This window comes from Brassica rapa, chromosome A07 (genome assembly GCF_000309985.2).
Source record: "Brassica rapa cultivar Chiifu-401-42 chromosome A07, CAAS_Brap_v3.01, whole genome shotgun sequence".
NCBI classification, from domain to species: Eukaryota; Viridiplantae; Streptophyta; class Magnoliopsida; order Brassicales; family Brassicaceae; genus Brassica; species Brassica rapa.
Window position 1 is genome coordinate 16690232 of NC_024801.2, and position 16999 is coordinate 16707230.

A 16999-nucleotide genomic window follows, 5' to 3' on the forward strand; every position below is an offset into this window, starting at 1 on the left:
ATTTTATATATTATATGTTTATAACATATTATGAAATAATAAATATATATTAAATAATTAAAAAGTCATTATATACTACTTATATAATTAAATTGGTGCGAACATATAAATAAATTTTATAAATCGAAAAAATATTTTTTCTATTTGATATGATATATAATTAAATTTAAATGATAGTAACATATATATGGTATAATTTTAATATTAATATTTGTTAGATGATGTTTTTTGCTCATATTTTTTTATCATTTTTATCTGTTATAGCAAAAAGTCTAACTTAGTGATAACAAAATTTTCACAGTGGAATTAATGGTTTAAGTAATTTATAATATTTTTAAAAATTAAGTTGTCAATATTTTTTCAAATTTTTTATCAAAAAAATGTTCAAAGTAAATTTCAAAATTAAGATATTTATGTATTTTTATATGGCATATAGTTTAATTTAAAATAATACATATATTTATATATCTTTTATTTTTGATACTTATTAAATGAGACTTTCAACTTATATTATTTTTTAATTATTTGTATCATATCATTACAAAAGTTTTAAATCATAGATCACAAAATTTGAATGTGAAACTTTGAATAGTTTTAGTAATTTATACTCGTTTATAAAAATTCAAAATATAATATATAAATAATCTTTTTAATTTTTATTATATAGTTACTATGATTGTTTAATTTATTTTAATAGCTTAAAATTAAACAAATATAATTATAATACACACTTATTTTTATCAAATCTTTATTATTCAAAATCATTAATTGTCATATATACTTTAGCCACATTAGGCAATTTCGTAATCTTATTTAAGGAAATAATGAAGCACATTAATAATGTATTTATTGTGGTTTAATAAAAAGCTTATTATATATTTAGATGGACCAACCTATTTCTTTAAGGATTCTAAGAATCATTCTAGTGATGACACGTGGCTACAAAAAAATGTTGCAATGCTTCTCAAATAATATATAGGGGATTACACAACCAAAACCAATAATAGACCAATCCATCTCAATTCTTAAATTTATATGAATGCTACATTATATATAAACAACTAGTATCACTTCTTGATCAAAAAAAAAAAAAACTAGTATCACTTCAAAATCAGACTTTAGTTAAATAAATAACTATTTTAGTCAAACTGTAACTGTATAGGGTACGAAATATTAAAATAATTGGTTTAATATTAATACTAAAATATGTATCCGACTTCAATATAAGTCCAGCTTAGTTAACAGTTTTCTTGATTAGTTAGTTAGTTGAGCTGATTTTCTTTTAAGCATAATAAGAAAAACAACTGAGTCTCTTTTCTGCAATTAATTTGGTTGTCGCACCTTTTTTAAAGTTGATTTTTGTTTTATATATTCGCTAATTTTTTTACATCTATTTATTCTTTTCTTAAAATATCAATACACAATATTCTGAATGTGAAATGAAGCTACTGTATATGGCTTGGCAGCAATGAATGTTTCACATGAGTGTCACATATTGTGGTGCTTCCGTCTAAAAATTCTTTATATATTAATTGAGAATCATTACAACTTTGTTTGGTAGATACGTATCTTCATTCATTGCGATGATTTTTAAAATCTTAAAAAAATAGGTTAGTACATCTAAACATATATTATACTTTTATTAAAGTAACTATTATATTGCTTAGTGGTGTACAAAATAATAGTTTCAATTATTTCCTTAAATAAATGCTAATTACCTAATATGATTAACATACATATGACAATTAATAATTATGAATAATAAAAATTTGATAAAAATTCATATATGATATATTTGAAATTTTTAAAACGGCTATAAATTACTCAAAATGTGAAAATTCCACTTTGAAAATTTTGTAATCAACAGTTTAATTTATTATTTTTATAGCAAGATACAAGTGATCATCAAATCATACGAATATGAAGTCTCATTTAATAGATATTCATATTAAATATATATATATATAATATTTTTAAATTAAACTATGACCATATAAAAGTACATAAATATGTTAATTTTAAAATTTTGTTTTGAAAAAATATCACATTGATTTTTTTTTGATAAATGGTTAAATTTTTTGTTACAGAAAATATACAAATATTAATAAAATCATATGAGTAGGATGTCTCAATAATAAATATTTATATTAAAATATACTATATATCTATGTAAATATTATTGAAATTTAATTCTATACCATACAAAATAAATAAAACGATTATCTTGATTTGTTTACCAAAAAATATTATAAATAAACAAGAGGTATTTTGATGTATGTGCTTACTTTAATTTAATTGCATAAAATGTAAACATAATGTTCATCTCGTGCAAAGCGCATGTCTTAACCTAATATGTATATAAAAAAGGAAAATTTGCTCCTTACACAAAAAAAAACTCAAATTCATTATCTAACATATATCAGACTCTCTCTTCTCTTTTCTCTTCTTATCTCTCTCTACGCTCTCTCTACAAAACAAATTTCTCTTTTTCCGTTATCTCACAAATAAGCCCACAAAAATTAGTTTGAAAAGGTAAGATTAACATTTTTCTCTTTATCCTATTTTTTATATAATTTTGATGAAACTTGAAAGCTTCCATAAGTTCTTCCCCATATTCAATTTCACCATCAACCGAGAGAGTGCAATGGCAAGAAAGCTAGATTAGTTCAGAATGGATGTGGTTGACTTATTTGTTTATTTGATAAAAATGTAATTTTTGAAAAAAATGTAGTTAAGGTGTTATAAGAGCATCTCCAATGGTTTATCTCATTTTTCCCTTCAAAATGATGTACCATTGTAAAGGTTTTTTCTCATTTTTTTGATGTTTCCCTTCCAAATGAAGGACTATTGGAGATGGTCTAATATGCGAGTAAAGAATTGTGAAACGCATGTGAAATTTGTCCCTTAGTAAAAATAAATAAAATACGTAGAAGCAAAGAAATATCTGAATTCTCAAAAATTTCACCTTGTAAGTATCCATAGCAAGAATATGAACTTGAAAACCCGAAAATAAGATACAGCTCAGGTGGACACGTAGAGAAGCAGGAAAATAGAGGTGTTAAACGCTTGCACAAAAAATCGGAAATTGTTTTATCTGGGTGCAAGAAGAAAGAACCATCCTCAATAGACATGTGACGCTCAATCGAAGATTGCCCTCAAAGTCTAAGACACGACGCCCAGCCAACGACACCAAATCCATAAGTAGCGCCAAAACAACAACAACTAACAAATATTAATAGTAGGAACTCACTCACAAGCCGAGCAATATCACCACTCAAAGACTACAATGTAATGGTGTTCATAGCAGGATCTCGCTGACTGAGTCGAAGCCCATCTCCACTCTGAAGCCATTGAGTAACAAATCTTAACAGCAGAAACTCAGTTATTAAACTTAGCTGCATCACCACTCCAAGACTACTAGCTAACAGTGATTAACAGTAGGAATTTGCTGACATTGTCGAATCGCATCACCAATCTGAATGCCATTTAGTAATTTTCTATAGCCACGGCATGGCCACCGCAAAATCGTTGCTATGTAGAAAAAAGCCACTATTCTCAGTACTGGCTAAACTATGGATATAGCTTCGTGGCTAAAAACAATTGTTTAATCGTGGCTTTTTAACCACGGTTTTTCACTATACTTTTGTGGCTATTTTAGCCACATTTTTTCCACAGGCTAATTGGTTACCTATAGCCACTATTTACTCACAGTTTTGTCATGGCCATTTAAGAAGAAAATCAATAATTATTTATAGAAATAAATATAAATTAATTTTAAATCTGTATAATATACTTATACATATATTCATAATCAGTTAAATATAATCATGTAATATACAAATATACAAATAAAAATATACAAATACATAATTAAAAAATACAAAAAAAAAGTTGTCAGTGACATCCCGATGGAATCACCGGCGCTCAAACAGAGAAGGCAACAGAAGCACCGCCACTCCATACATCCTGAAGATGTATATTATGTATCAGCTCGTGAAGTACTACATGAGGTAGTACATTTGTATGTCATAAAGATGGGCTGAGTTGGAATTTATATTTTGTGATGTCTGTGAGCTTGTTAAGCTTGGAAAAGAGATAATATATTTATTGGAAGTCTACATTAAGTGTAAATAATATTACTTGAAGATAAGAAGAAATAGAGTTATTCCTTAAGAAAAAAAAGTTGCTTAAGTTGCATTTTGAAGAACTCTGGGAACAACTTATGTTTATGTATAAAAAGGAGGATATGCTTCTATGAAGAACATTATCTCTGCAAAATAAGAAAATCGAGATATGTTTGTTTGGTGCTTGTGTGATCAAGCATTTGGGGTTAGTGTTGTTCTTTTGGTCGCGAAGCACTTTTTTATGAATTTCCAGAGTGTTGAAAGATTGAAATCTAGATTTAGGGGGAATTATGCTCAGGGTTAGGGTTTTGTTAAATCAAAAACTGGACTCTATAGTGAATTTTACTTTAGGATTGGATTATCCTAATAAATCATTGTAATAAAAAGGATGGTATTTCAGGAGGTTGTACCTGATTTATGCATTAGCATATTGGTGTATTTTGCTTTCTTTGTTAATTCAGAAAGAAAAACTTGTGTCAATTACTTTCTGCTGTTTATTTTCTAGTTTCATATGCCCTTACAATTGGTATTAGAGAATGTCACCTAAGTTACTAGTAAAATCACGAAGGGTAAGGAGAGAAACTGGTCCGGCCAGTTTTATTAGCATATGCACGAATTTCCCAATACTTGATACAAATTTGGTAAAATTTTCTATAGACTGAGAGTAATTAGTCAGACCATAATATGAATTCTAGTGCTATGAAAATTTTAAATGAAATGAAAAGTCATGTCATCACATGGTATTTGCTTTATTGTGACATCGCACATGATGGGCCACAATGTTAGATCAACATGAAACACTTATCTTAAAACCCCTTGACGTTCATCAACCCATCTCTGGGAACTCTTCGTTTTATTTATTTAATAACTATTCGAAATCTCCTTCAATTATTCAACACATTTTAAATATTACAACCTTTTTAGGACCCCACTTACTTATTTATTTATCATATATAGGAAGCTATATTAGTATAAGAACTAACAATCTCGAACTAACATTCATATAATATTTTCGTATATAATTTCATTGTAAAATTTATAACGACGACTAAAAGCATTTCCAATTTCATTTCAATTTTCATTTCCATTTTACAATGGAATAAAAACAAGTTTACTCCGAAATAGACTAATCATACACATTACTAAATTTTTATACCTAAATAAGTGGAATTAATTAGAATAATGTGTATTTTAATTTGAAATTACTCAGTTTTAGAGAACAAATAGAGTAATACAGTGTAGATGCTCTAAACATTTGCAATTAGTAATTTTTGATATAATATAAGAGTTATTCTTGATTTCACCTCCATAGGATGAACTTTTAGCCTTTAAGTTTACCAACCAATAAAATTTCGTTCTTTTATATTCGATATTTAAAAAAAAAACAAAATATTTTCAAGTTATATTATGTTCTTAAAATAAAAAAGTAAAAAATAATAATAATAATAATAATAATAGTTAAAAAAAGAATTGGAAAAAATATATTTTTAACGTCTTCAGCAAAACACTAAACCCTAAATTCTAAATTCTAAACCCTAAATTCTAAACTTTAAACTCTTGGGTAAACTCTAAACCCTTGGATAAATTCTAAACCCTAAACCCTAAACACTAAAACAGTCAAGGGTTTGGGATTCAAGATTTAGGGTTTAGTGTTTTAGTGTTTAGAGTTTAGGTTTATCCAAGGGTTTAGAATTTACCCAAGGATTTAGGGATTATGATCTAAGGTTTATGGTTTAGTGTTTTGATGATGACGTTAAAAAAAATTAAATTTTTTTTGCTTTTTGTAACTAATACTATTTTTTATTTTTTTTATTTTAAAAACATATTATAACTTTACAATATTTTGTTTCATTTTTTAAAAGATATCGAATATGAAATAATAAAATTGTATTGGTTGGTAAACCTAAAAGTTCACCCTAGAGTGTGAACCCAAGAATAAGTCATAATATAACCACTGAATATATCAAATTATGGGTTTGATTAGTATTAAATAGTTATCAGTTGAAAAAAGATAGCAACTAATAACAAGAGAACTAATTTTCAGAACGTATATATATCATCTAACTTAGATGATCTAAGACAGACTATGAGTATGAGATGATTGAAATGTAGTGGAAAAACTTCGACACTGTCGTTGGTACTAAGATCCGTTAAAGTGGACTTGATGCGAAATAAAAACGTAAGGCTCGGAAATATGTGATTATAGAAAAAGAAACAAAAATGATTTTGAGATTTGTGGTTTAAGTGGCATTGAAACATATCGCTTTCTTCCCTCGTGACATCATTGTCGAGGTTTATTGCTCTTTCTTGTGGTCCTTTGGGACTATTTAAATCTCTCTTATCACAGTCTCAGTTTTTAAGTGTGTATTCAAAGACCCCAAAACACTCCCTCTTATATTCATCCTCCTCTCTTTTTTTCTTCTTAGTCTTTTCTTTTCAACTTTAAACCTTATCAAATCATAAAGGCTATATACCTACTTGCCACATATATAGCTCATTTCTCAATTTCTTAAACTATTCTACAATCCAGTCAGAGTATATAAACAAACAACTAAAGAGTGGTTTTGCTACATTGTTGAATATGTCAAACAGAAGATCAAGGCAGTCTTCAAGTGCTCCCAGGATCTCCGATGATCAAATCATCGACCTTGTAACTAAGCTCCGTGAGATTTTGCCGGAGATTGGCCAACGTCGTCGTTCCGATAAGGTATCACACACATAGATTATATATACGTAAACATATTCACTTTTTTGTGGTCAAGAATATTTCATTTTTTGGGTTAAAAGATAGAGAAATATATTCATTTATTAAGACCATTTAACATTATCCCTCATGTAAACCTCTTTTATCGAAAAAACGTTTTATTTAAAGAATACATGACACAAAAATCAAACAAAAGAAAAAAAGAAGTCGGAACTTTTTGACTCCGGGCATCAAAGAACATAACAATACTCGCAAGATTTTCCTTCCACAAAGACATACATTTTCCATCAAAACCATCGACATTATCTACATATACAAAACATGCATGGATGTAGATATATATACATTAGTGCCGGCCCTGAATATTTTCAGACCGGAAGCAATAAAAGAAAACAAGGTCTATTAGGCTCTTAATAATTCACCTTTAATAAAAAGGAATATGTAAAAAATATATATATATTAGAGAAATTCTAGTGTAGAACATCGAACTCTGCACCTCCGTCTCTACTTATAGCTTTCAAAAACCGTGGTTAAAAAGGATATTTACAAATCTGTGGCCAATTATTTACTTAAATCAATCGAGGCCGGAAGGCTAAGCTTCCATAGCTTCGCTCAGGCCGTTTCTGTTAGTCATGACACTTTTTGATTAATTATATAATAGGTGTCAGCCTCCAAAGTTTTGCAAGAGACATGCAACTACATACGAAACTTGAACAGAGAAGTTGACAACCTCAGCGAGCGTTTGGCTCAGCTTCTCGAATCTGTCGATGAAGATAGCCCTCAAGCGGCCGTCATAAGAAGTCTACTCATGTAATCTGTTATGAGTTTCCATATAATATATGTAAGCTAATCTTCCTTTATTTTATGAACTTTTAAAGAAATGAGAATGATCTTTAGACCTAGAAGCAGAACCGTTTTGACTTATGTTTCCTTACCCGCCATTTTGGCTACATTATAGGGAAATGGTACTACATTTCGTTAATAATATAAACATAAAATGTTACAATTAAAAAAAATGAAGTACAAAGACTGAACAAAATTTAAGCCGCACACCATTTCTGTTTGGATTGGACATTTTATTCTTATGTCAAACTAAAGCCTTGGCCTCACCAAATAACCGGATAAAACTGAGGCTGTTTCTTACTATTTTGTCGATAGACTTTGTGTGTTTCAATATCTTCCGTTCTCTCCAAATGATTTGGACTGTAGTTTGAAAAACATACTTCATTCTGAAAAGTGTTTTTTCAATCCAATGTTCTGGATATCAGATGAGTGAGACTATCCTGTTGGAACTGTTTTTTGGACAAATGGCTATGGCCAATATTCCGGTGATTTTTTCGAACAATTTGATTGTCGAAATGACCGGATTGTGGAATCGTTGAATTCATTGTTATGAGCACTATAATATAGTGTAATCATATGTCAAAAACGAAGTTCGTTTGAATGAGAAATGAAAGTCTAAAATAGATTATTTGTAAAATATCTATATTAGAATTATGAGGTAAAAAACCTCTTGTGTATAAATGGAGAAACTAAAACAAAGGTATAAAAACTTTGTAGACACTTTGGTGTACAAATATAAACAAATTGATTAAATACTCATATACACACAGTGATATTTTTGGGTTTTAGAATTTGTTAATTTAAAATTTTTAATTATGTTCTACGCAAAGTAGATATTATCTTCTACGAGAAATGGCATGGTCAAAACTGAATTCCAGACTAAACAAATTATTTTACTTTCGCTAGAATCAATAATCACATAAGGAATGCAAAGTTACACATTTTAAAGGTAGCTAGATTTATTCTGAATGCAGTTTCTACTTTAATGAGAAAAAATGATAAGATCCGCGTCTTGCGCGAGATAAACATTATATATACTATTTTTTATGTATTATATGTTCTTTTACATGTTTTGATAATATATATATATATATATATATATATTGAATCATAAAAATTCAGTAACTATTACATATATAATTAAATTAGTTGTGAACATATAAATAAATTTCATTAATCCAAACAATCATTTTTCTATTTTATATGGTATATAATTATATTTAAATGACATTAACATATATATGAAATTTTAATATTGATATATATTAAATGATGCTTTCTACTCATATAGTTTTTGATAATTTATATATTTTTATAAAAGAACTTTAGTTCACTGAGAACAAAATTTTCATTGTGTGATTAATAGTTATAGTAATTTATATTTTTTAAAAAAATTCAAGGCTAAGTTTAAAATTTAAATATTAAATTGTCAATATTTTTTTCAAAGCTGTTATCAAAAAAAAATTTGTTCAAACCAAATTTTGTAATTAAAATATTTATGTATTTTATATGGTATATATTATAATTTAAACGATATAAATATATATATATATATATATATCTTTTACACTTAATGTTTATTAAATGAGACTTTTTATTTATATGATTTTGTAATCATTTGTATTTTATCATAGCAAAAATATAACTTTTTTACTATATGGTTACTATATGGTTAAAAATAACCATATTTCCAAAAAAATTAGTTACAAAATATTCTAAAAATATTTTGAAATCTTATTACTTTCCTAAAACGTGTACCTACAATTTTCTTGTCAAAAATCAAAAACATTGTAGTTAAGCATTTTTTTCTTCATCAAAACATGATTTCTCCATTGTTTTTTTGTGATTTTGACCAACTCTTCTTCTATGATGATTATATATACGACATGTGGGGCTTTTAAGGCTTTTGTTGGTTTAATTTCTTTTATATCAAAATTTATTTTATTTATGTTTATCCCTAATACGTTTTTAATTTATAAACTACTTTTAAATTGTATTTTATTTGATAAATCATTGATTATTTTGGGATTATGAGAAAATCTATACTATAGGCCAAACTAAGGTTATAGGGACAAAAAGTGTGTTTTCATTCTATTTTGGCACGATTTCCTTAGTTATATAATGAATTTTGTAAAACATATCAGCATCATCCGGTCAACTTCGGAAAGAACGTATTTAGTGCTACGGAGTGGACTGGCTACCACACACAGTAAAAATTTGAAATATTACGTCTAGTGAATGTTCGAAATGTTACATACAGTGAAAATTTTGGAAGTTACATTCAGTGAAAATTCAGATTTTTACATTTAGGAAAAAATTGAATATTTCACATTTTGTTATTTATTAAACATTAAATAGGAAAAATGGAAATGTGTTACGTTTATGGTGTTTTATTGATTGTTTATCACTCATATACCTTTAGATATGCACACTATTACATTATTTCCCCATCAGATCAGCCGTCACGATTTGGCAATCTCTCTTCCAATCAGAGGATAAAGAGAAGCGTGGAAGTGTTGTGTACTGAACCAAGAACGTTCGATCAGACCATTAAGCACCAAAAGTTATAAACATTAGATGTAAGGGTGAGTGTTCGGATACCCATTTGGGTACGGTTCGGGTCTATTCGGTTTCGGGTTAAGGATTTCAGTTCCATTCGAGTATTTTTAAATTTTGGTTCGAGTTCGGTTCGGATCTTTACGTGTTCGGATAACCCATTTAAATTATTTTTAAAATTTTAAAATTCATTATAAACTTTAAATTTTCGCAAACTCTATAAAAATAATATATTTCATATAAATTTAAATAACATATGTCAAAATACCTAAACTTAACATATAATGTGGTTTGGTTTGAATATTTTGGATATAAATCAATAGATATTTCAAGTATTTTTGGTGTTTTGAGTATTTTTAACCTATTAAGGCATTTATTTTTGACTATAGGTATATAATTTCAAGTATTTGGAATCTTATATATTTTGAATGTTTTTAAATAATATATTAAATGTAAAAATAATTAATATGTTTAGGTATATAAAATCTTTTTTGGATATATTCAAGTACTCAAAATACTTTGGTTCGGGTCGGATTCGGTTTCGGTTTTTTAGATACCAAAATTTTGAACCCACTCGAATATTTAGTTAATTTCGGTTCGGATTCGGTACAATTTTTTTGGATCGGATTCGTTTCGGTTATTCGGATTCGGGTTTTTTCGTCCAGCCCTAATTAGACGAGTGAATTCTGTCTTAAACAATTACGCAAGGCAAGACCAACGACATCATTAAGATCGGTCCACAGCCCCGTTTAGGTAAACCAGTGACTAGACTACTCATTACTCATTAGTAACTGGTTTACCTAAACCGGATGTGGTTAGGTAAACCAGTGACTAGACTATCCGACTGTAATTTGCAACTAAGCTAAAACAAAATATGCACACTGCAAGTCTGCCACTATCCCAGAGATGTACAATAGTAATTTTTCCATTGCTGCATCGGTTGAGTTTGTCATAACAACAACTATTGGTTTATTTGGTTATAGAAATTGTAAGAATAAAAAAAAAACTTCTGAACGGTTTTATAATTTTCCAAAAAGAAAAATCTTGAATTGCATAAATAAACTAGTACCATATGATTTCAGTCTTTTTGTCTTCTAAGAGACTTTGAGTATTTGTTGAAAAGCCTCATGTGGTATATCAACAGAACCAACTCTCTTCATCCTTTTCTTCCCTTCTTTCTGCTTCTCAAGAAGCTTCTTCTTCCTAGTTATGTCTCCTCCATAACATTTCGCAAGCACATTCTTCCTCATCGCAGAGATAGTGTCTCTCGCAATGATCTTTGAACCTATAGCAGCTTGTATCATCACTTCAAACATCTGCCTCTCTATGAAGTTCTTAAGCTTCTCAACAAGCTCTTTCCCCACACGGTAAGCTTTCTGGTTGTGAACAATAGTAGCTAACGCATCAACTGCTTGACCGTTCAAGAGGATGTCAAGCTTCACAAGATCAGATTTCTGATACTCTGCATCCTCGTAGTCGAAAGAAGCGTAACCTGATGTTATGCTTTTCAACTCATCGTAGAAATCAACAACTATCTCCCTCAAAGGTAGCTGGTACTTCAAGAAAACACGTTGCGCGTCTATAAATGTGTACTCTAGCTGCTGGCCTCTTCGGTCAGAGCAGAGGTTGATCACAGCTCCTACGTACTCACTAGGAAGGATGATTGTGGCGATCACCGTTGGCTCCCAAGAAGCTGTGACTCTGTATTTGGGGTTTGAAGGTAATGCAGCAGGATTCTGCACTTGCAACTTGCTCCCATCTGAGTATTCGAAGGTGTAAGGAACGGTAGGGATCGTGGAGATCACTTGTGTACCGTACTCTTGTTCAAGCCGCTGATGAAATACATCCATGTGAAGCAAACCGAGGAAGCCACATCTGAATCCCATCCCAAGAGCTGCGCTTGTTTCCTTAGCCACCGAGACACTTGCATCGTTACACGTCAGTTTCTCTATTGCATGAGTAAGTGCTTCAAAATCAGATCCATCAGCAGGATACACGCCTGAGAACACCATATGCCTCACCGGCTTGAAACCTACATTCCACCCATAAGCTCATCAATATTCTCAATTCTCAGTTCCAAGACTAGCATAGGAGAGACACAAGTACCTGGAAGAGGCTCCACAGTGGTTTTTGTTCTGTAGATTGTGTCACCAATACGTGCCTCTTTCGTAGTCCGCATGCCGGTTACTATATAACCAACCTGTCCCGTGAGAAGCATTCCCGTAGAGGTAAGCTCAGGGTGCATGATCCCTACATCTAACACTTCATAAGACTGGCCAGTGGCAGCGAACGAGACCTTATCTCCTTTCCTCAGCATTCCATCAACGACAGAGACATAGCAGACGACACCTTTGTACTCATTAAAAAAGGAATCGAACAAAAGCATCCGTAGAGGAGAGTCACTGATCCCAGGAGGAGGAGGTATCCGTTCTATAACCGCGGGAAGCACATGCTCGAGCCCCAAGCCGGTTTTGGCAGAGACTAGAAGAACCTCATCCGTGTCGAGATCAAACATGGACTTCAACTGAGCTTTGACACGGTCAGGATCAGCCGTTGGTTGATCGATCTTGTTGATAACAGGTACAATAGTGAGGTTAGCTTCAAAAGCTAAGTAAAAGTTAGCCACTGTTTGCGCTTGAACACCTTGAGCCGCATCGACGACCAAGAGAGCTCCTTGACAAGCGGATAAAGATCTAGAAACCTCATAGCTAAAGTCAACATGGCCTGGTGTATCAATCAGGTTCAGAAGAAAACCGCTGGCTTCTTCATCTTTAACTTTGTTTTCATAGAACATTGTCGCTGTTTGAGCTTTCACAGTGATTCCTCTCTCCCTCTCTACCTAAAACAAACATCCACAACTACTTCATTTTATGAAACATTTTCTTCTAGAGCCTAACTGTACGAAAAAGACCAGGTTCTTAACTCATGATTTGATTTTTTTGTTTCTTTTTTTTTTTTACATTTTTTGAACTGGGGTTCTTATATAAGAGACTATTCTTAGTTTTTCTTAGTTAAAATAAAAAAAAAAAGTTAAAAACCATTTCTTAACCGAAACTAAGAAGCTAACCTCACTCTCGTACCTGCAATTTATCGAGATATTGAGGCTGGCCATGGCCTTTCTTGATGGTGCCAGTAAGTTCCATGAGACGATCGGCCAAAGTAGATTTGCCATGATCGATATGAGCAATGATGGAGAAGTTTCGGATCTTGTCGGAAGGAAACTGTGTCAGATCAACGGCGGGTTCTTTTTGCTTAGAATCTGAGCTGAAGCCGTAAGCTTGTTGCGATCCGACACGTAACGGATCTCTTCGGTTGGGTTTGGCTGGATTGAACAAGAGTGAGAATGCTTGTCTCGATGACTTTAGGGTTTTAGAGGCTCTGTACATAGAACCCATTTGGGGGTTTTGCGGAAGCAGTGAGATTTGGGGAGTTTCAACTTTCAACACAAAGATGTGTTTAGAGAACTCATCGTCTATACGACACCGTTTAGAGGCATTGCAGATTTACAATAAACAGATGTTAATGTAACAAGTCATATTTTATAAAGTCACACCCTTTGGATCATCACAAGTCATATTTACCATCTTTTGAGTGGATGAGGATATGCTCTCTGCTAGAACTCTAGTTAAAAATGACTAATCAAAAGAATATGTACAAGGAAATCCATTTCAAGCTTTGATTGGTACAACTAATGACAAAATGATAGTAGAATACTATAGAAGTTGTATGCTCTAAAAAATGTGTTAAATAAAGTGACTGGTATCGCAGTAAATGATTCATATATAAAAATATTATATAAAATTAGTATATGATACATAATTTTTTTATTTCTAAATAATATAGATATATTTATATTTATAATATGTATATATATATATATATTAATTTTATTTATTTACAGTACTTAATCATATTTTCATATATATTTAATTATATTTTAAATGTAAAATATTATTCTTAGAAAGTAATAATTTTAGTATATATATATAAATTTTAATACAAGTACAAATTTTTGATATTTAAAATAAAATAAAATAACTTTATCAAAATTATTTGAAATTCTTATATATTTTTAATGCAAATTCTCTACAAAAAGTTTCATATTAGAAGATTAGAAAAAGAGCATAATCAACCCTACAATATGGACAAATCCTTGGATTCTTGCTCTTCACACGAGGTCAACAGTATTAAAACATTAAATCAGTTTGAACCACCTACTAAAGATTAAAAATCTCATTAATCCAGTAAATTTTTCTAGGAACATAAATTTTCTAAATGCATACATACATCAAGAAGATGTGAAAGTTATCAAAGTTTGGGTGATAAGTCGCATATGTAAACCAAATACTAATAGGTGAAATTTTACAGTGTCAAGTAAGTATACAATTAAATCGAGATATATGATAGATGTATCTGATAGGAGGACTAGATTGGCTTTTTATGGACCAAGTACAAAAACATTAATGGATTTTGCGTAAAAACTAAAGTGCCCACCAAAATTACATCATTTTGTTTGACATATCATATCGGGTATTCTATCGGTGACTAAAAGATTGCAATCAGGTAATTAGGTTATATTTGAATGTCCACCAACTTTCCAGGCATGGGCGCTATCACAAATACTTTCAAATCGAGGAACTTTTTCAACGTCATGAGTTTTCACCATTATGGATTATTTGTTTCAAAGACTGTTGAAAGAGTATGAGTTTGGATAATTTTCTTAGATTATGTGGTATATTTGGAAGAATATGAATAATAAGATTTATAAATAATAAAAACAAAAACAAAAACAAACAAGATATTTTAAGTATAACGGAAATTGAAATAGCTTTGTTGCAATTTGCAGTTTGATAAAAATTTGTCCGGAACAAATCAGAAGAGTGTTGGTGACGGACCACAATTCTGATTTGTTCCAAACAAATTTTTTATCAGATTTTGTATCACCATCTTCGTTAATTTAGAACAATATGTGTGAAAAGTGAAAACAACTTCCGAAAACTATAAGGTTTTCCTGCACTCTATGCACCACGTGAAGCTTTTTCCGTTATGAATCTCATATGGACAAATTTTGACGATTTAAATAATTTTTCCATAATTTCTCAATCATGCATATACAAAGAGCCAAAAAATATAATGAAGGAAAAAGCTTCACTTGGCGCATAGAATTTTCCTTATGGTTTGCTATATGTTGATTTTGTAGCTCAGATATTATTGTCAAAAACAATTTACAGTATTGCTTTTTTTCTTCATGAGTAAACGGTATTATCAAAATTTAGAGCTCAGATGACACAATCAAATCAAGAGTAGATGCATAAACTTAATCATCATAAAGAAGAGTCTAAAACATTTTCAACAAACCATTTCAATCAATCACAAAGAAAGGACAAAGAGGAATCAACAAAGCCATTTATTAATATAGGTTTTACACAATGGCTTATTGGTGAGGTGTTAACTTAATGGATTACTATGCCCTGTGTTTGAGAACTTTCTTCTCAAGTTCATCTTTCCTTGCTCCAACGATCCTTTCAATCTCTTTACCATTTTTCACCAGCACAAAAGTTGGCATCCCCGTCACATTGAACTCTTTAGCCACATCCTGAAAACATTGAAATTGTAGTATGTTTTTAAACCTTTATTCTCATAACAAAAACACAAATGAATGTGGCGGAATCCATCTCAAACAACTCGACTGATCTGCAGATGTACCATACCAAAAATATATATATCTACCAGACACAAAAACAGTGAATACTGGAGGCCAATTCCATTAATGGTGGATTCAAATGTACATAGACAGCAGAAAATTGAAACCTTGGTCGTATATTACAGTATAACAATAACAAAATGCAGTAAAGTTTCAATCTTTATCTCACTACAGAACCAAGAAAGTGCGGATAAAGAAGCAGGTGGCTAAACCCAATTCCACAAGATCATATCTTATATCATCAGAACTTGATCCGATCAGCAGTTATACTATAGAGCTATATCTACCTTCATCTTCCCAACACTGGATCAAAATGAAAACTCCTTACCAGACACATAAACTGTGAACGATGGAGATCTACCCCAGTAATGATGGATACAAATGTCGAGAGAAACCGAAAGTTGAAACCTTGGTCGTACATTACGACAAAATGCAGTAAAGTTTCAAACTTTTTTCTCATTACAAAACCAATAAAGTTCAGATGGGTAAAAACCCATTTCATCAAACCCGTATCATATATCATCAGAACTCGATCCCATCTACAGCTATACTATAAAGCTACCTACTTTGTCGATGGATCTATTAAAGTTTATTAAACTTACGGGAAGTTCATCGACATCCAATTTGACGAATTCAACATCAGTGAACTTGGCAGACATGGCGATGAACGCAGGCTCGATCATCCTACAAGGTCCACACCAGGATGCTGAGAAGTCAACCACCAGCTTCTCTCCCACAGTTCAAAAACCCAATATCAGTTAACTCGATTTCACATCTAACACGAATCGGATCTGATCGGATCGGTACGTACCAGTTTCGAGGATTCTTTGATCTCGTTGAAGTGAAGCTGCCACCGAGCCGATGAGCTAAACTTCATGACGCGACTTTCGGATTCATTCCCCGCGACTGCTTCATCTCCACCACCACCTCCTAACACAGATGATAATACACCTCCCATTTTCTCTCTTCTCTCTTCTTTCTAAAAGAGTCTTTTATGAACAAGTAAGCGGCGGAGAATATTATTCCGCTTAAGAACCACGCTCTCTTCCCTGGTCAACGATGGTATGC

General features: G+C 30.9%; 3 protein-coding genes across 3 annotated transcripts; 1 reads left to right on the forward strand and 2 right to left on the reverse strand.

Moving 5' to 3' along the window:
- Nucleotides 1-6390: 6390 nt before the first annotated feature.
- LOC103850156 (transcription factor PRE1) lies at nucleotides 6391-7728 on the forward strand. Its single transcript, XM_009126870.3, has 2 exons — nucleotides 6391-6831; nucleotides 7490-7728. The coding sequence occupies exons 1-2, from the start codon at nucleotides 6706-6708 to the stop codon at nucleotides 7640-7642; spliced, it is 279 nt and encodes a 92-aa protein (XP_009125118.1). The 5' UTR covers nucleotides 6391-6705; the 3' UTR covers nucleotides 7643-7728.
- Nucleotides 7729-11134: 3406 nt separating this feature from the next.
- Nucleotides 11135-13753, reverse strand: LOC103850157 (translation factor GUF1 homolog, mitochondrial). The gene is made up of 3 exons (XM_009126872.3): nucleotides 13308-13753; nucleotides 12334-13066; nucleotides 11135-12259 (listed from the first exon to the last, which is right to left on the reverse strand). Exons 1-3 carry the CDS (start codon nucleotides 13620-13622, stop codon nucleotides 11322-11324), a joined length of 1986 nt encoding a protein of 661 aa, XP_009125120.2. The 5' UTR covers nucleotides 13623-13753; the 3' UTR covers nucleotides 11135-11321.
- A 1763-nt stretch (nucleotides 13754-15516) lies between these two features.
- On the reverse strand, nucleotides 15517-16999 carry LOC103850158 (thioredoxin H2). Its single transcript, XM_009126874.3, has 3 exons — nucleotides 16743-16999; nucleotides 16534-16656; nucleotides 15517-15823 (listed from the first exon to the last, which is right to left on the reverse strand). Exons 1-3 carry the CDS (start codon nucleotides 16887-16889, stop codon nucleotides 15692-15694), a joined length of 402 nt encoding a protein of 133 aa, XP_009125122.1. The 5' UTR covers nucleotides 16890-16999; the 3' UTR covers nucleotides 15517-15691.

Coding starts and splice junctions, on each gene's coding strand:
- LOC103850158 (XM_009126874.3), bottom strand. CDS start 16,889: ATGGGAGGTGTATTATCATCTGTGTTAGGAGGTGGTGGTGGAGATGAA. Junction 16,657..16,742: donor TCAAAGAATCCTCGAAACTG/GTACGTACCGAT, acceptor GTGGGAGAGAAG/CTGGTGGTTGACTTCTCAGC. Junction 15,824..16,533: donor TGGATGTCGATGAACTTCCC/GTAAGTTTAATA, acceptor CAATGTTTTCAG/GATGTGGCTAAAGAGTTCAA.
- LOC103850156 (XM_009126870.3), top strand. CDS start 6,706: ATGTCAAACAGAAGATCAAGGCAGTCTTCAAGTGCTCCCAGGATCTCC. Junction 6,832..7,489: donor AACGTCGTCGTTCCGATAAG/GTATCACACACA, acceptor ATTATATAATAG/GTGTCAGCCTCCAAAGTTTT.
- LOC103850157 (XM_009126872.3), bottom strand. CDS start 13,622: ATGGGTTCTATGTACAGAGCCTCTAAAACCCTAAAGTCATCGAGACAA. Junction 13,067..13,307: donor AATATCTCGATAAATTGCAG/GTACGAGAGTGA, acceptor TGTTTGTTTTAG/GTAGAGAGGGAGAGAGGAAT. Junction 12,260..12,333: donor CACTGTGGAGCCTCTTCCAG/GTACTTGTGTCT, acceptor GGTGGAATGTAG/GTTTCAAGCCGGTGAGGCAT.